At 45.3% G+C, this 19,175-nt stretch overlaps 1 protein-coding gene across 1 annotated transcript in view; it reads left to right on the plus strand.

Annotated features, from left to right (window-relative positions):
- Positions 1 to 15,956, plus strand: part of ACVR2B (activin A receptor type 2B) — a 97,891-nt gene extending 81,935 nt beyond the window's left edge. The window contains exons 3-11 of the mRNA XM_087763818.1: positions 804 to 913; positions 2,262 to 2,413; positions 3,577 to 3,720; positions 4,819 to 4,962; positions 5,856 to 6,004; positions 9,668 to 9,782; positions 11,357 to 11,495; positions 13,910 to 14,040; positions 15,192 to 15,956. Of these exons, the coding sequence (XP_087619944.1) occupies positions 804 to 913; positions 2,262 to 2,413; positions 3,577 to 3,720; positions 4,819 to 4,962; positions 5,856 to 6,004; positions 9,668 to 9,782; positions 11,357 to 11,495; positions 13,910 to 14,040; positions 15,192 to 15,386 (1,279 nt within the window). The 3' untranslated portion in view covers positions 15,387 to 15,956. The remainder of the gene's footprint in view (positions 1 to 803; positions 914 to 2,261; positions 2,414 to 3,576; positions 3,721 to 4,818; positions 4,963 to 5,855; positions 6,005 to 9,667; positions 9,783 to 11,356; positions 11,496 to 13,909; positions 14,041 to 15,191) is intronic.
- The last annotated feature ends 3,219 nt before the right edge of the window (positions 15,957 to 19,175 follow it).

Here is a 19,175-nt window from a genome sequence, read left to right on the forward strand (position 1 = left end):
CACTGCAAAAATACTGCACGTCTCTTGGCATTGATCTGTGGGAGAGGGAGGATGTGTGGAAGTGGAGTTGGTCTGATCCGTGGAAGTCCCTTGCACAGTGTGGAAGGAAACCTCGGTGCTGAGAAGGCTGTAGCGCTAGCTGGATGAGAGGGAAATACGAAAAATGAGAGCTGCAACCTGATTTTCTTAAAGGCTTTTGTGCAGGAATAAGTTTTTTAAAGGAGGAGGAGATGGCACTTGAAAATTAAACTTTAAAAAAGAACTAAAACCTGCAGCCTTCCTCCTGCCTGAAGCAGGACTGTTGCTGCTGCTGCCTGGTGCCCTGCTAGTGCATGTAGTGATGCTCAAGGCTGTGAGAGCAGTCTTAGCTCAGCCCTCGTCATACATGCTTTATGGCACAATCTTTAATTGCATGATCAAATGCTCCTCTCCCCTGACAGCCTGCATACAGGCTGCGGGAAAGACACTGTTCAGGGCAGGAGGCATTTCTCCATCGTTTCGCTGCTTCTCATTCAGCTAGTGGCGGCGGCTGTTACTTTATTACTCGCCACCTAATGCCTTTGGTACATACGGAAGCATTTGTTTCCTTTACGGTCTTTTCAAGGATCTTTGCTATCCACTGGGGTATTTGAGTGCCAAGCTGTTTTCTGTAAGTGGAGACTGCCGATCTGTGCAGCGCAGCAGCAGGAGAAGGCGTGTGGAGAAGACGATTCTGGGCAGGTCGGCTCCAAAGACGAGAGGCAGGAGTTGGCTGACTTTTTTTCTCTTCCCTTCATTGCCGTGTCTGTCCCTCCCTGATGCAGGCAGGAGTGTGTAGCCACAGAAGAAAACCCTCAGGTGTTTTTCTGCTGCTGCGAGGGCAACTATTGCAATGAGAAATTTACCCATTTGCCTGAAGTCACCGGCCCAGAAGGTGAGTGACTGGGTGGATGGGGAGTTGGGGTCTCTTCCTCTAGACCCAGTTTGTGATGACTTCGAGCTGTTGGATGTTGAGCAAAAAAATACATCCGACAGGACACAAAGTACCATCTTGGTTACAAAGTCCAGAAATCCTTCTGCTGGGATTCTTCAAGAATAGCTTTTTAATGTTGTTTCACTCTGTGAGTAAAGGCTGTTGTACCAACACCTTGTATACCATCAGCAGGGATTAGATTTTCTTTAGCAGGCTCTTTCAAAACAAAATCCCACACAAGGGGAAGAGGGTGATGTGATTTATGCAATATGGGTCAACTCAAACTCTTTAAAAGGTATTTGACACCTTCTTCATTAATTTTCATAGATCGTAGGTCTCCAGATATCTTGGGCACCAAGGATTTTTGTATTTGATTGGTCTTTTCTTGGTCTGGGGATTGAAAGGGCATGGGTATGCGTGTCAGTTTTCAGTTTGTGGATATACTTCAAGGAGGAAAAGTAATAGCAAGTCCTTCTTCAGAGGCTAATAGAAAAATGATGATTCTTTTAGCTGTAGGCTTGCTAAAGTATCATTCAATAAAAATTATTAAAGCAGGTGGATCTTTTCCTTAGGATGGTTTCTTATGCTATCAACTACCTGCATTTACTGAGATGTTCCAGTAGACCATTGTCAGATTTTCCTGGGCTTTCCTATTAGGTTTTTAATTGTTTACATGGGTTTTATTATCTCCTGTTATTAATGTACCCGTAGCAACCTAGTAGCAAATATTCTTTCTCTCACAGTTTTTTGTTTAATTTGGCAAGTCTTGCTATTTTTTCCTTCCCTGTCTCCAACATAGCAACATGGCTCCATTTAGTATTCCCATTGTTTGTGTCTCAACTGCACTGATGTAATTTGGAACAAGAACTACTGTGGGAATAGTGCATTTGATTGTGGCTCCGGCAGCATTTTACTAAAAACTGACATCTTGTCAATCACTGTAAAAGGCAAAGCAATGCTGCAAGGGATTTTGTGCTCACTTAATACATTCAGAAGGGTTAAAAGGAGGAAATTTTCTGCTTTTACGTATCCCAGCAAGAAATACCTATCTTAAATAAAGGTCAGATGGAGGCTCAGCTTGCAAAGTGTGGTTTGGACCATTGTAACTCCATTATTAATAACCATATGGAAATGAGTAAACCGCAGAGCCTTATGAATACTGTTGGATGTGATGGGACATGCCACTAAGCATTGTCAGCTTTGGAGTAGAAGGAAGGATGGTGTTTGGTTGCATCTGGACGTGTAGCTGACAGTGCTGTTGCATGCCTGAAGGGTCCTTTCCCTTGTTTACCCTGCTCTTTTCTTGCAGTTATATACGAGCCGCCGCCGCCAACGCCCTCCCTGCTCAACATCCTGGTGTACTCGCTGCTCCCCATTGCTGTCCTCTCCATGGCTATCCTCTTGGCCTTCTGGATGTACCGTCACCGCAAGCCTCCCTATGGGCACGTTGACATTAACGAGGTGAGGGAGTCGCTCCTCTTTATTTGGACCTTACTAAAGGCACGGAGGCTGCTCAGTATATGTTCACATCCACTTTTGCTTCACTCTTTTCAGGTGGCTGAACTTTTCTTCTCTGTCTTTTTGAAGCTGGTGGTACAGTTGGCCTCCATGGTGGTGTTAGCATCCCCTGTGAGACTGACAGGTTTAGACGGTGTTATCACCATGTCCGAGATTGCTAAGGGATAGATGGAGTTACACAGCCCTGCTTGGTGTCTGCCCTTCCCCCCAAACTCTCAAACCCATTGCCTGATTTCAGCCAGCTTTGCAGAGGAGCAGAGATCAGAGAGATGATAAAGTTCCTACCAGCTTTATGGGGCGAGAGGAGATGCTTTCCCTGTAGAAGCTCAGTTTTTATGAGCCATCAGAGAATGCATGCAGAAGGTCACCCTCATGGCCCAAAGCCATCGGGAACTGGTCCTTGCTGGCTCTGCTGTGCCCTGAGCCTTCTGGTTTCTTCTGAAGAGCTGAGCAGCTACCTCTCCCGCCCTCCTCTGCCCATTACAGCCCATACTGTGAATCTTTCCCGTCTGAAAGCAGATAGGACAGAGCTCCAACCCCACGCATCCTGCGGGGTTGCGTTGTTCTCCTGGACAAACACAGAGTTTAAGCAGATACGATCTTTATGATGCTGACAGATCTTTATGATGCTGACAGACCTGTTTACTGCCCATTGCTAGGGTTATGTGAAACACACCTAATAAAGTGCAAAACAGTGGGAGGTTTTAGGTGTAGTTGGCTGTTGGGTCACAAAGATCAAAAAGTTCCTACTTTTGGCAGGAGGTAGCCTTGAGGTCATCCGTGTTTTACAGCCCAAAATAGCTCTTGCTTTGAAAACATAGGAGAATTCAAGTTTTGCCAGAGGATGGCAGGCAGTAGTGACACACAAAGTGACACTTGGAGACATAGATTGTTATATATGTTCTACCTGCTCTACACAAATACCCTACAAAGCAAGATAGGGAGTTTCAGGCTGCTGTTGGTGCAAACAGTACATCTAAATAATTTGTATTAAATAAAATGTCACTTCTTTATGCCTCTTTCCCCATAAGCAATCCCTCCATTCCTCCTCTGCCTTTGCTTTACAGTCCAGCTTCAGCTGGCGCCAATGTTTTTCTCTCATGCAGGACCCCGGCCCGCCACCCCCTTCTCCCCTGGTTGGCCTAAAGCCTCTGCAGCTCTTGGAGATCAAGGCGAGGGGACGCTTTGGCTGCGTGTGGAAGGCTCAGCTGATGAACGACTACGTGGCAGTGAAAATCTTCCCTATTCAGGTGAGAAGGGTATTGCATTAGGTTCTCACTTGCCGGGCTTCCTCACCGGTGCTGAGATGCTCTAAGTGCCTATGGAGGTGTTTTTAAGACCATAACAAAGATGCATTTGGACTCTTCTGCTGGGGGGAAAAGTTCAAGGACCCTCCCTTCCTACACTTTTCTCTGTGTTGTCTCATTACCAAATGCTTCCTGTAGTAGTAGTTGTTGCAAGAAGGGCAAAACCAAGCACATTTTGAAATCTACAGGGTATGTGAACTTCGCTGCAAATGTCTGTGTTGTTAAAGTCCAGCGAGGCAGCGTGCAGCTGCGATGCCCAAAGTGCACACAAAGGACCAAAGCCCCGGCTTTGTGTGTCCTGCCTGGATAGATTGTAAATCCAGACCCGAACGTAGCAAACAGTTTACAGCTTACAAAGGCATGGCCCCGGAGCTGTGCAAGCTAATTGCGCTGCAGCGTTTCTGTCAGCTCACGTCTTCTGCTCTAGGAAACCTTTGAACACTGGCTTGACTCTCTAGGAATTGCAGATGGAAAGAGAAAAGCAATCAGAAGTCAAATGAAAGAAGAATGACTGAAACATCTTTGCGTTCCTCCTCTATCTCTTTCTTCGTTAATTTTTCACCCCGTATTTATTGTCACAGCGTTGCTAAAGGAGACTTGCACATCTTCTGTCCAAGCCAGCTGTGACCTACTAGTAAATATTCAATAGAGCCGAGATTAGATTTTGCAATCATCACAATTACAGCTACAATGCAGATCTGGGTGCTGTATGCACAGGCTTTATTCTTGCCAGCATTCTTAGGAAATCTTGACAAATCTTATTTCTCAGTGAGGTTGGGTTTGGATTCCTCCCCTCTCCCCACACATGTACTTTAGGAATGTCTGAGGATAATTTTGGAGAGGGGAGACTGAGAACAGCAACTTCCAGTCTTTCTTCAGCATCTACCCTTTAGGAAAACAGCCTCATTTTGAAGAGATACATCCCTTCCGAATGCCGGAGGATGATATTAAGAGGAACGTGAGGAGCTCTGACTGAACTGAAGGAGCTGTTTGCTTTCAAGGGAAGCGTGATCTTTGATGGTGCATTTCTCCCTGCTTTAGGATAAGCAATCTTGGCAGAGCGAGAGGGAGATTTTCAATACTCCTGGTATGAAGCATGAAAACCTTTTGCAATTTATCGCAGCAGAGAAAAGAGGGACAAACCTAGAGACAGAGCTCTGGCTGATCACAGCTTTCCACGACAAGGTAACGTATCGTTGCACATACATTTTGGGAAGGCAGAGAGGTGGCTGGTTGTGAAGCAGCAGGATTTGGTGTCTAGTATTCTCCCAGAAGCTCCCCTGTAATCTATCCAGTCTGTCCCTGGTGAGCCATGGCTCAGTGGTAGCGGAGAAGTGCTCCTGCTCCCCTCCTTCAAAGGCCCCTCCTTTAGCTTTCAGGGCTTTCCTACACAAACATAGGATTAATAAAGGTAGGACTTGGGGAGAGAGAGAAGCATAAAAGGCCACAGCTCACGTATGTGGTGGTCACCATCTCTTAATGTGCGTAGACGAGCACGTGGGAGCCGGGTGTCACAGACCGTTGCAGTCCCAACTCGCCCCTTGCAGATGGGCTCTGTGTTTGCTTTTGAAGCTCGGGGCATATCTCCCATTTCATGGATTGCTTTAGCTATCAAACATGACTCACACTTAAAATAAAACAAACACGCACAAATCCGGGGTTGAGCCAGCAGCATTATCCCTCTGTTTAATCCAAGGTCTACTGAGTCAATCATTGCCACAACCAGCTGATACAATGCATCACCTTCTTGCATGGAAGGCTTTCCCCTTTCTTACGTTAGATGAATTGCTCTGTTTTGAGGTGATTTTTTCCCTTCCTTACCTCCTTCTCCTTCCCTGGCCGATTAGTAGGCTCCTTTTAGACATCCAGATACTTTCTGTGCTGTCAAGGGCTGAGGACTCATGAACACTTCTGGTTTTTCTTTCTTTTTTACTTTCGCTAGTGATTATTTTCCCCCCGTTAAATCAAGGTTCAAATTTCTCAAGCACTCATTAAAACCATTTTCTAAACTGATGAGTTGGTACCTCTGTCACGGAGCAGGGTCTACGATTAAGACCGTACGATGTCCTGTTTTGCAGGGCTCTCTGACGGATTACCTGAAGGGCAATATTATCAGCTGGAATGAGCTCTGCCATGTTGCAGAAACGATGGCCCGTGGCTTGTCCTACCTTCATGAAGATGTCCCTTGGTGCAAAGGTGAAGGACACAAACCTGCTATAGCACACAGGTATGGCCTCTTTCCTTGATGCCATTCAAGTGCTGTGTTCAAATGTTCGCAACCTCTTTGAAATGATGCTGTTGAATGGAGGAGGAGATTATGCTGTTAGGAAATAAATGCTTTTTAATCCAACAAATCCTGTGCTAAGACAAGAGGTTTTTTCAACCGCATATGAAATGGTGAAGGGCAGGTAAGTGTCCTGTCTGTGAAACAGTCGATATGGTTGGTAGTGGTTTATGGCAAATGTCTGAAGGGTAGGTGCTTCCCTCTTCCATCAACTCTTCTCTTGATATGTAGTGGGAAGGGAAATCTGGTTGCTGCAGAACTGCTCTTTGAAAGGACTGTGCTTGATAAATCACATTATAATCCGCGTATTTCTAGATTTGGTCCCTATTTTTCCCTAAGCGTTTTAGACTGATAACTCCACTGCGTGTCTTCCCACAGAGCTTTTATCGTTAGGTAAGAAATGGAGAAACTGTAGAAATGCAGAAAATGGCTGCTATTTATTTTTCACCGTAGTTTTATAGTGCCCAAATCGTGCCAGGGTGCTTATGAGAAACACCAGAGCAGGCACCACGGTGCCTCTGAGACCTCTGGGCCCACGCTACACCCCACCCAGGTGGCAGCACTGTGGGGACAGGGAAATCCAGAAGGCAGTGGGTTAAGCCATCCTTATCGCAACAGTACTTGTTTTAGCCCTTCTCTGCAGTCCCACATTACTTGCCCTGGACTAAGTTATCACTACCGAACGGTTTGCTAGTGGCACGGCAGGAGGGGGGGAGTTTTCCAGAAAGGATTTACATGGGCTACACGCCGTAATCTGCGGCCGTACTCCCCCACCACCCACCGCATTTCATCTAGGAGGGACTTAAACCTCACGTCCAGCTGCAGCAATTTGTACCCGATCTAGCAGGGCCATCTTCATGGACAGCAAGATAATCCCTGGTTTTGCAAGGGTGTTCCTGCCCCCAAAACAGCCCCCCTCCCCGAACCTGAAGGTTTCTGCGAGCTGGGGGCTGTTGAAAGAGCCTGCAGCTGCCTTTGTGCTGCTCCTGGAGCTGACCCCTGTGTCCCTGACATTTGTCCCCGTGGAATAAAGGCAGTGGTTTATTCACGAAAATTCCTGAGGGTGGGGAACAGAGAAAGGCTATAGAAAGGCTTTAAAGCAACAGATCATGCTCATTAGTGTCCCCATCCATTTAGCAAATGATGAAAGATGGAGAATGCACCATTTGTGTGAATTTAGCACATACCTAGGGAAGAGGGATTTCAGGACACAGGGGATTTCCCTCGGATTACCCCACTCCTTTTAGTTTTATTTTTGTTTTCAAAGAAAACACAAATACATTTTAAATCTGGGAGGGGGGTGGTATTTTTGAGTGGCTTAACACAACGCGTGCGAAGATGCTGGAGTTGGCAGGTGGGACTCCCCGAGTCGCTGCTGGGCAGGGGCTCAGCCAGCTCCTTGCTGGCCCCCAGCACTACAAGGAGGATTAAGGTTATGGGATCGCTTGTTGGTGCGAAAGTGCCCCCACGTGGAAGCTGAAAAGAAAATCTCCGCTGTCTGAATGGAATTAACGCACCCATCATTCATAGTCTGCTCGCTCTCTAATTCCCTAGTTTGAAGCATTACATGGAGAAAGGTGTTTTCTTCTTTTCAGGCCACTTTCCTTTATCAGGGACCATTTTAGGATGGTCTAATGCATACGGTGTAAGTGGGAATTCTATTTGGCATGGCTTGGATCAGGTCTTTCTCCCTGTCCTGGATGTTTGCATTGCAGCTCACACTTGCCAGTTCAAGGTGGTTTGTGGAAGGAGGGAAAGCATGGGAAAATGGGGAAATGTGTGGAAACAAGGGGGAAAAAAGAAGCAGGAAGGGAAATCCCTGCATCACGTATCAAGATGTAGCAGTTAACTGTTGAATGCCCAAAGGGCAGTGCGGGTGAACAACAGCAGCAAATGCCCATGCAATAATTCTGGTTTACATCTCGCTTCACTTTGGAAACATATTGTTCAGGCAGACTGTCTAATAATTTCTGTGTGGTCCACTGTTTTGTAAAAATCTCATGCGTGATCTCTACCATCCTGGAGGGCATAATCCCCTAATGCTGACCGAGCGAAGGAGTTTATCTCTGTCATTAGATGATGGCTGTTTTCTAAGCCTGTGGGGAAACTGCTAGAGCATGGAAGCAGTCAGTCTCTAAGATGACAGGTATTAGGTAAATGGTGGTTTTCTGTGTAACGGTGGGGTACAAATGTTTTGCAGGCTCTGCAAAACTGTACTGTGTCCCTAGAAACCCCGTGTGTCCCCTTGAGGTGATGGAGGCTGGTTTCTGCTGGGGTTCCTTGGCTGTGTGATGCTCTCCAACTTCACACCCACTTCCCCTGTCTTAATCCTCCAGCCAGAAATGCCCATCATGCTGTGTTTAGTTTAAAAAGGAAAAATCCTTTCTTCTGATTTTTTAAGCTCAGAATCAGGAGCTGGGTGGTACAGGATGATTTTTGCTCGCGGTGCTTTGCGCTGGTGCTCTGGCACCCAAGGCCGCAGTGAGCAGCCCTTCTCTATGGTCCAGCAGTTTCTCTCTTCCCAAAGAATTTTGACAGGTCTCTCTACTGCGGAACAATTGTATCTGCCCTCATTAATTATTTTGTGCAGGCCTGCAATGTCCTGCAATCAGCAGGGTCACTGAGTGAATTGATGATAGGGAAATTATAATGCTGAGCATACAGGACAATTGCCATCTGCTGTCTAAGGTCTGTAATTTAATTACATTGCCAAACATTCCTTTTCAGATGAAAATGCGGGAAGCCCAGGGAACAGGGCTCGACTGGTTAGGCATCTCGACCCTCCTCCACCTCGCCTTTCCAGCCCCTGCAGATTTACCTGAGCTGCCCTGAAACAATCCCGCTGTGGCACAGGACTGACACAAATGTCCCCTTAAAGCCACCTTCGAGCACAGACCCACCATCTCTACCGCAGATGCTTACGCCTGCCCGTCCGCCGCCCGGCCCCATCCCGACAGCTCATCTGAGTGTGGGCTCACCCCCTCCCCTGCTTGCTTTCCAACCCTCCAAATTCTCCAGGGAAGATCGGCCCAGCAATTAAAACATAAGTGTAATAGATGACTACGGCAAAAGTCTGTTGAAGTGTGTAGTCGGGGTGAACAGAGTCCCACCAGCATCTGCCAATTTCCAGAAAGATCTAATTTTTCAGATAGGAACAAACATCCTTGCTAGGATAAATAGCAAATTCACCTCCTTAACCTGTCTTGCGTTTGCTGTTGGGAGTGAGCAATGTAAGGAGCAAGCAATGTAAGAAGCGCCCAGAGGTGAGGATCTACAGCTGGTGCTCAGAGCAAGAAGTGGTGCCTTACGGTGCCTGCTCTAATTAAAACACCCCCTTCATATCACTCCTTGCTTTTATTTTGAGATTAATTCTCTGTAGACTTCGGCTGGCTCTGTGCCGGGCAGCAGAGGGCTGCTTGGTTGTCTTGTAGGGACACAGGCAGCGAGGAGCAGCCGAATTTGCCAGCGCCGGCTGTGCCGGGGAAGGAAGGAAGGAGCTGATTTACTGGGGGCTGCTGGGCCTATAGACTTCAAATGTGTTGCAATGTGATTTAGACACATGCCTTAATAAACCCTTCCCAAACTTGCTTCTTGGCTTGTCCGTAGGGACTTCAAGAGTAAAAATGTCTTGCTGAAGAATGACTTGACGGCAGTGCTAGCCGATTTTGGACTAGCTGTACGGTTTGAACCTGGAAAACCTCCAGGGGACACTCATGGACAGGTAATCATTATCTTTAACAATAACATTTTAAAGAGTTGGGCTTGCCATAGCTCCTTGGGAGCGGGGGGTAGTTTGTATAGGTGTGTTTAATTCTCTTCAAGATAGGTATTTTCCATAAAAGCTTGTGCTCAGACATAAATTGCAGGAGCTGCTTTGATCTGGGTGAGCGGGGAGAGCGCTCGGACCCTCCTGACCGCTGTGCAGGTGGAGTCCCCCCAGCCCCGGGGGGCAGGCGGCTTCTTCCTTCAAACACGCGACTTGCTGACTCTTTATTGTCTTGGTATTAAATATTAATACTCCTAAAATTATTCATTTATTTTTAAGAATTCAGCCAGGCTGGCTGCTTGGGTGACCTTTAGCAATGGCAGATCTTGTGAGCTGGCTGTGCGCTGCGTAAACAATTTATTATGTTTTTATGGGTTCTTAATTTTCTGCCTTTGCGTTGTGGCGAGCGGCCCCTCGTTCTGCTCTCGTGCCGGGGCACAGCAAGGCCAGCATCCCCTCCATGTGCCTCTGGGGATTTTTGAATGCCCGTCTGCAATGCAGGCTCCCTCTTTACCTTTATCTCAGAAGGAGCAAACACTTTTCTGGGTTAGCCCCCCCCCCCCGAGCTTTCCTCATTTTTGCCCCTTTTTGGGGGCTTTTCCAGTATTTTCCATGCCTGTTCACATCCTGGCTTCCCCCTGTCCCCACTGCCTCAGGTAACAGCAAGAATAGATGAGAATTTCCTAAAGGAAAATGTTAAAGGCATTTCAATTCCCATGTTAAAAAGGTGGGGTTTTTTCCTTGCTCTGCTCTCCACTCTCCTACATTATGGGCTATAATTCCGCCACGTGTATAACCACAACCACATGAGGAGCTCAGTATGGCTCTGCCTGGACTAAACACAACAAGACAAGCACTGTAATGAGGACTGAATCCCCTCAAAGCGAGAGGGGATCTTTTCCGAACAGATCACAGCAAGCCAGGGCAGGGTAGACTTTGAAGGTTCATGCTTTACTACTCCTGTGGTTGCAGGAGACTTGTTTTATCCAGGGCTGTCAAACCAACACCTTTTCCTACCATTCCAGGATATATCAATTTCACTCTTCTCTTTTTTTTTTTTTAATATATTTAATTTTTTTTTCAGTGAAAGGGGATTGAACTCACAACGACTGTGATAACCAAGCCTGACTTGACCTCAGGGTGTTTTGTGTGTCTCCAAAGACAGCATTTTCTCCTGCAGCCTGTGCTGCTGGAGCAAGATGCGGTGGGACGCAGAGAAGGCAGGATTTCATCCGTACTCACCGTGCCGCGCTGCATTTAAATTAGACCTGTAGCGTACGCTGAACGAATATCACACACGTAGCCGTGCACTTTGGCGTTTTCCTTCAGGTAGCTTATCTAGACTCGAGTCCTCTTAATGAGAATCAGTGTCAGAAAAAACCAGCCCCCTTTTGCTTGTTTTTCGAGTGAGGTGCAACTTTAGCAGAAGTAGCCTTAAGGCTAATGAAACCAGCTGTCATTCATCTCTAACCAGCGGAGGCTGACGGCCCCAACTGGAATGTAACTCGAGTTGTGTTTTTTCTCTGTAGGTGGGAACAAGGAGGTATATGGCTCCCGAAGTGTTAGAGGGAGCAATCAACTTCCAACGAGACGCCTTCCTGAGAATAGACATGTATGCAATGGGACTGGTGTTGTGGGAGCTAGTCTCCAGATGTAGAGCAGTTGATGGTAAGAATAAAGATCATTTCTTCCCTGGGGAGGGCTCTGTTTCAGCGTGGTTTAGTGGTCCAGAGAATGGGCCTGGCTTTGTTTAAAAAAAAAATAATCAGTGGTGTATTTTTATTAAGCAGCTAACCTGTTTTTCACTTGCTTGTTTTTTAACGTAAGCTGTCATTCTCTGTAGATAATAACCTTTGTAGTGTTCAAGTCTCAAAGTGCTTTTAACTACACCGGTTACATTGCAAATTGGCTGAGAACTCAAGAGGGAGGAGGAGTAGGTGATTCCTCCATCAGTGGTGGGTGTCCTTTAGTCCTGAGCCTGCCCTGTGCTGCTCTCCATGACACTCTGCATTCCTGCCTGGGACCTCTCTGGGCTTTGAGCTCCAGAGAGGAGCCACGCTCAGCTCCAAGCCAGAGCTGTCACACCTCGCTTCTGCAGGACAGTGTGGTAGCCTGGATGGGATGCCCAGAAGTCAAGCACCTTGGTGAAATAGCAGGAACACAGGGCTGGAAGGATCTTCGTGGGTCAGCAAGCCCATTTCCCTGCTATCATAAGTCATTAGATATTAATCTTTGACTTCAAGCCCTCTCTCAGCAGTGGGCTGAGTTTGTTGTTCCATCTACAGCTTAGGAGGGTCTCACTTTCTCCTGAATGATCCAAAAGAATGAACTTTCATGGTGTCTCCTTTCTCAAGTTTTTTATCCTAAAATGATGCTGCAAAATGGGGCATCTTTTTGGTCCAAATAGCACATCTGCCCTTTGGTGACACCCTCGCCATTTGCAGGACCTTGGCCCTGGTCAGGGAAGCAATCATTTCACTGTAGTAGTTCCAAGGGTGCTTGCCCCCACCTTCTTTCTTCTTGTATAGATATGGGTGCTCTGGACTGAATATCAAGCTCATAAATTAACAGTACCTCACCTGGACTGCAAATGTTTTTGTTAGTATTACAGTAGGACTGAGGAGCTTGATTATAATTAGGCTGTCTGCATAGGTGTGTGGTAAGAGAAGGTCTTTTCTTCAAGAATCTACTATCTAGCCAGATAAAATGCTGGAGGAGCAGGGAGGTAGGAACACAGTGGGGTGAAACAGTGGTACCCAGATCACTTATATAGAAATAACCCTTCTCTGTTGAGGCCCCCCCCAGATATCCACTTGGATTTTTGCCTGTCTTGTTTGTGATCTCCTTCCAACTCTTAGGCAGCAGCTGGCCAAGATACTCCAGGGGCCATACACAGCACCGCTAAATCAGAGGGAAGGCTTCCTTTGGGATGATGGGGAGTTGCACTGAACCTCATCTGCACTTCTGGCTCAGAAGTGATGTTGTGTAAACAGCAGATTTGGCTTGGAGATCCCCAGTGCAGTTCTTCATAGCCTTGATTCCTCCTGGAGCAAGAGGAAGGGAAGGTCGTGAGCGTTACTGTGCCGTCCTTTGGAACGAGCCTTTCAGTTCGGTTTAGTGACTGGCATTGTGTCAGCAAGAACAGCGATAAGCTGTTTTAGTGATTTCGGGTTTTTTTAGATTACCTAATCATGTTGTTGGTGTCAGAGTTCATGACCAGCTAAAGTGGTCATGCTCTTTTATTTTAGTCTGGAAAGGCCCTCTTGAAATATCTCCACTCTTGAAAGAGGTCACTCTTTGCTACCGAGAAACCAGAAGTGATGCCACAGAGCACCCTGAGAAAGCCCATCAGTTAAGCTGGGCTGCCGTTTGTGAGAGAGCATCTACGTGTTGCCAAAAGCCAAATGACGTTTCAATAAGCAGAAGTTATTGCTGCCATCCGGCATCCGCACTGATACTCATAACAGTTGTCTCATTCCCGTGGCCCAGGGCAGTTCACAGCCATAAGTGGTATAACTAAAGCGTTCAGAAATCATTTTGCACTTAGGAGCTGGTACTTGGGACAAGTGCATCTGGCTTGCTTGAGTCAGGGCTGACTCAAACCTATGAACAAGCCAGATCACAAAGCAAGAAATTATAAGTGTTGTGTATGCTTGACCTTGCCAGTCAGTGCCTAAAATGAAATCATGCTCGTGCTGAAACCTTTCTCTAGGTTATTGTGTGTTGAATTGCTATGCTAAAATGGGAAGATGATGGGCTGATTTGCTCTTTCTATTAAAATACATCATGGACTACCCGGCAAGCCTCCTCAAAGGAGAGTGGTGCGATCGGCACGCCTGGCTGAGGGTTCACATTCGTAACTCGATGAGGTGGAAAATGCGTGGCCAGAGAAGCAGCAGGGACAGCAAAGTCCATTGTGCAGCAGGAATGTAAATCACATTTGTCTGCAATGCCATGTGAACGTCAGGCTTTGCTGCGGTGGGCTGAGGTTGCTCTGGAGCCGCAGCCCACTCATGCATGGGGAGGACGTGGCTCTGCCGATGACATTTCTGTACTAACCCAGTTCTCCACGTGCACCGTAGGTCCAGTGGATGAATACATGCTGCCTTTCGAAGAAGAAATAGGTCAGCACCCATCCCTCGAGGACCTACAAGAAGTGGTGGTTCACAAGAAGATGCGCCCTGTGTTCAAGGATCACTGGCTGAAACACCCTGTATGTCCCTCCTGGTCAAGGCTGGAAAAAGCTTTCCTGTGTGATGGGAACGAGGGATGGGTTATGCATCACTCGGTAGCTTCAGGGGGAAGCTAAGCGGTCCACCCCAGTGCACAGACCTTCTCCCTGCTGTTGGAGAGAGTCAGCGCCGGGGAATGAGGGGTTGCTCAACACCTTCATGCTCCCCTTTCCATTTGTCCCTTGTATTTAGAGAGTAAACCAGCTGATTCAAGTCAGCCAGTGGAGCGTGTGGTGGTTTAGTGGGACTCCTTTAATGTGGTGAAAGAATGGCAAATAAAGTCCCTTTCATTAAGAAAAAGAAAACAATCCGTACCATCGGAGCCACCTTCCTCACAAGCTAGATAGCGTGCAAGACCTGAACAATTTTTTTTGAGGAAAAATTAATTAGACGTGAAGGCAAGCAGACAATGAAGCAAAATGCAGCGTGGGTTTCCCAGAGGCAGATCATTCCAGGCTCGTGTTTTTAATAAAAGGTGATTTTTTTTTCAGACTGGGAAACTGAGCAGATGATGAAATCTCACAGGGCTTCAGTAAGAAGCTGAATGCCTCTATCCTGACCGAACTGCCGCGTTTTGGCTAGGCTCAGGTGTACTAACTCATTGCCTAGAAGTCAAGGAGAGCTGTGGGTTGTAGATAAAGATGAGTGTTCCGGTTCAAATGAGGGTTCAAATAAGAGCTGCGCTCTTCCAGCAGTGTTGAATTTGGTTATTTTGGGGATATCGACAGAAATGATTGCAAACAAAGCAACGGTTTCGTAGTAACTGGTATGGTGCTGCCAGCTCTTACGGGTTTATCATGGGAATCGTAATACTTGATGTCTTTTAAAGCTTTAACTGCTGAATCTCAGGATGTATTTTGATATTAAAAAAAGTACTTTTGGCACTATGAAAAAAAGCTGGATGTGACCAAGCCGTGCAGCCTGAGGAAGCAGAAGCTTAAAAAGAACCCAAAACACATATTTGAAGTAATTTTTAAAGCTAATCTCATGATAATTTGCATGCCGTGGAGAAAACATTAGCTTTTCTTCGCAGCATTAAGCTGTGTTAAGCGGACCTCCCTGTCCGCTGCAAAGATGGTCCCCAGAGCAGACTTTGTGGCTGAAGGTGCTTTCTCCCCCTTGTTGTCCGCAGGGCTTGGCGCAGCTCTGCGTGACCATCGAAGAGTGCTGGGACCACGATGCGGAGGCTCGGCTCTCGGCGGGCTGTGTCGAGGAGCGCATTGCGCAGATCCGCAAATCTGTAAATGGCACTACCTCGGACTGCCTCGTCTCCATCGTGACGTCCGTCACCAACGTGGACTTGCCGCCCAAAGAGTCTAGTATCTAAGTCCTGGTTCACTTTTGTCTTTCCAGACTCAGTGGATTTAAAAAAAAAAAAAACAACGAAAAACGTTTTAAAAGCAAAACACACAAAAAAACAAAACCACAAAAATCCAACAAACACATGAATGCAGCTGCTATTTTATCTTGACTTTTTATTGTTATTGTTATTATTATTATTATTATTTTTTTGGATTGGATCAATTTTACCAGCACATTGCTCTACTGTATTAAAAAAATGGACATTTCAGCAAGCATTCAGGTGCCGACTAATGAATGCAGAAAAGGTGCAGGTACCTCAGAACCTCAACAAACTCACTTCAGTTGTTTTTATTTTATTCAGTTTTCTGGGTTTCTCTTTATCAGTCTGTCTTCTGAGCGGAGCATCTGTGACATAAAGGAAAACCACCTACCATCTTAGAAAACACAATGCTGCAAACTGTGGAGGAAACTTAAGACTGTTATATAAAGAAAACACCTTCCTCAAAAGGATTTTTTTCCCCATTTTGTTTTGGTTTTGGGTTCAGTTCCTTTTTTTTTTTTTTTTTGGAAGTGAGCTTCAAAAAAAAACAGCAGATGTGTCTTTTACGGATCTAACGGGTGTCATTGTAACATGGAAAAAAAAGTAACTGGGCGGAGAATGTTAATTCTTGATGGTAGAATTGAAGGGGGGAGCATAGAATAGGGGTGGGGAGAGTGACGTTGGACTTGGCAGCATTTGGGGAAACATCATTTGCTATGGAGCTACTTCTCAGGTAACCATTAGAGGAGGGAAAGGACATTTCTGGGCAGAGTATTACCGGCTGCAGCGTATGGAGAAAGCTGAGTTAAAGAGCCAGTGGTTGTAAGCAAGGCGCTAGTTCTTTCTTCCTCCAGTATCTTGGGCTTGGGTGGTAAACGAACAAAGCAGAACTGTCATTACCTTTTATTTTTCTATTCCAGGTAGTAATGGGAAGGATGCTTTTAAGCAGTGTAATTGGAAGAGGTGGGAAAGTGTGTTCTCGGAAGCACTTTGGTAAAATACTGGAAGATGGTAAAAATTTTGCATCTCGCTTTAAGCGCGAGTCGGTTCAGGAAATTCGGCTTTGGGGTTGATCATCTGTCAGCGAAGCTACCGGTGCAGACGGCGAAAAGAGGAAAAGTGTGAAAACTGGCTCTATAATTATTTTTTTCCTTATTAATTTGGGGTTGGGGGGGGGGGGTGTGGAAATACCTGCACTGGTGGCAGAGGGCTCCCGTAGCATCCGCGCAGCCTGTGAGCTGCCCCGTGGCAGGACGCAGAGGCAGCTGAGCGGCAGCCGTGATTATCGCAGCATCTCTCTGACTGGTTTCTTTGACGCTGCTTTCTCCTTACTCTGTGACGAAACTCTTTTGTCTTAAAGTGGTGCATATTCTGAAATACCGTTACTCTTATTATGCCATAAACTCGCTCTAGTCAGTGAATGTTCCTAATGCTGCTGATTCAACATTGAAATATTTTTTTAATTTGCAAAACATGCAATGTTTAAAAAAAAAAAACCTAAAAAAAAAAAAAGATACCACAAAAAACACACACACACACACACACACACGTTACGTGGCTTCCGAGGTTTAAACTGAAAAAAAAAATTAAAAACTTCATGACCACAGACCACCTCAAACCAGAAATACCTCAGAATTTTCTACTTGTATGAGTTTTATTATATATTTTGTTAGTTGTGTTGTCTTGTAGTAAGTATATTTTAATGTAAGTTGGCTTTTATGACAAGGGAGTTTTAAAAAAAGAAAAAAAAGAAAAAAAGTTCCAAAATCTTTTAGGAAGTGCTACCATTTTTTTTTTGTTTTATAAAGCACCATTGTAAATAACTGTATACAGTTGTAGAATAACTGCCTATATAAGGTACCTGGGCATTATTCACTCTTATTTGTGAAGGCTGTTTTCCATTCTGTGTTATTTTTTTTGGTCTGTTTTAGTGAAAGGACAGTACATCTTTTTTTTTTTATTACTTTTTTTTTTTTTTTTGACTTTGAATATAACATGAATTCTGTGTCTCGCTAGACTGACAAGGTTATGTCCATTGGATGGCCAGAACTTCTAAATTTTTCTGTGTGTTAAGCCAAAATGCAGTCCTGACCTAATCACCCTGTAATGACAATGTAAAAAGTCTGTATTATAGAAATGAATTGGACTTCTTGCCACTGCCAAATTGTCAGCGTGCACCCTTGCACAGATATAACTTCTTAAGCAAGCAGAATCGCTAATTGGAGAAAATATAAAGAAAACTGAGATATATTTCTTGAAAAATATAGCTTTAAAACCCAGAGGTCACAAATGAGGACGCAGTCCTTTATCGTGAAGAGACATTAAGAGAATTGCCTTAATTTGTCTATCTGAATAAAGTCTTAACCTATTCTTTCAAGTTACTGAATGTATATTGCATATTAGTATGTACACAGATGTAACTGTATTTCCGTGTGTAGGTTTGGAAGTTTCTGTTTCTTAATGTGCTTCTGTTGAGAACACCTTGGCAAAACCAGACGGAACGATACCATTTTGACCCAGCCGATGTCCGCCGTGGTGGCCGACGTCTTTGGGCCTGATGCTGCAACAGACCCGTGCTTAGCATTAAGCGTGTAGGTAGCTCTTCTGGTGTCATGACATTAGGCGCTCGCTTAATGTTAAGCATGGTCGTAAAGGTTTGCAGGATCAGTATTTTTCATGTTCAATACATTTCTGCACTGAGATTTATATGAAAATGTGACTATGTTTTAGAAGTGAAGTGATGTAAGGGTAGGGGTGGAGCGTAGAGCAGTTAAGGTTGAATGAATACTTGTTTCGAGGTGGGCTTGCTCCCGTTTCCCCGGGAATGGGAGCCAGTTCATATTGCTGCAGAAAGAAAAAAGCTGTACTGTCTTTTAACTGTTAATATCTGTTTGCTGTTCTGGATTTTTTCCTTCAGCATTATGTATTATGGCTAAAACAGGCTTATTACAGCAGTTGCTTTTTTTATCCTGATTTCTTTAAGAAGCTTTAAAGTATTTATTGCAAGTGCCATATGATTTTAATAGCCTATTAGACAGTCTCCGAAATCTTCTCTTTTGAGAAAGCATAAACAAAAATTCTCACGTGTAGCTTATCTTACTGCGGGGAACTGCACGACCGTACAAACTCTGACCAAACGTTGATTGTAAAGTATTACATCTTCCCTGGTGTAACGGTTCCTTATAGATCATCTTGTCAACAGGATTCAGAAACTGATTTTAAAAAGAATTTCCAAATTGCGTGTGTGCTCAGTTACAAATTTTAAATGTACGTAGGTATGCGTGTCTTGCTATCGCAGCAGAGAAGGAAATCCTGAACTTTTGCTTATTTACAAACTTGTACCAGTTTAGCTAAAGCTGTTCTTTTAAACTGGTATTTATTTATTTTATTAATGCAGACAAGCTCTCATTAACTTATTGGTCTTTCAACACTTGGGCTGTCAAGCAGGTAGTTTCCTCACCGCTAATCTAGCATTTGAACTCTCACTGACAACACGATTTTGGTTCTGTTCAGTACTGCAGGGGCTTTTCCCAAGGCAGCGATCGGGCACATCCGTAGGTGTAGCTGTAATAAGCAATTGCGGCTCTTTCCCTCTTCACACTCCCTGGAATGTGGTGAGTCCAACACCTCTTGCCGTACTGCCCAAGCACTACATTTCCCTTCCCATTCAGACTTAGAGGAAGCAGCTCTTCAAAAACTTTGCTGCAGAATTTTATTGTTGACCTTCCTCTCTTGTATGGCAGTTCTTAGGTGAATATTAGCCGTGAATATCCT

This window comes from Nipponia nippon, unplaced genomic scaffold, assembly GCF_047370975.1.
Source record: "Nipponia nippon isolate SJK-2023a ecotype South Korea unplaced genomic scaffold, ASM4737097v1 scaffold_1, whole genome shotgun sequence".
NCBI lineage: Eukaryota > Metazoa > Chordata > Aves > Pelecaniformes > Threskiornithidae > Nipponia > Nipponia nippon.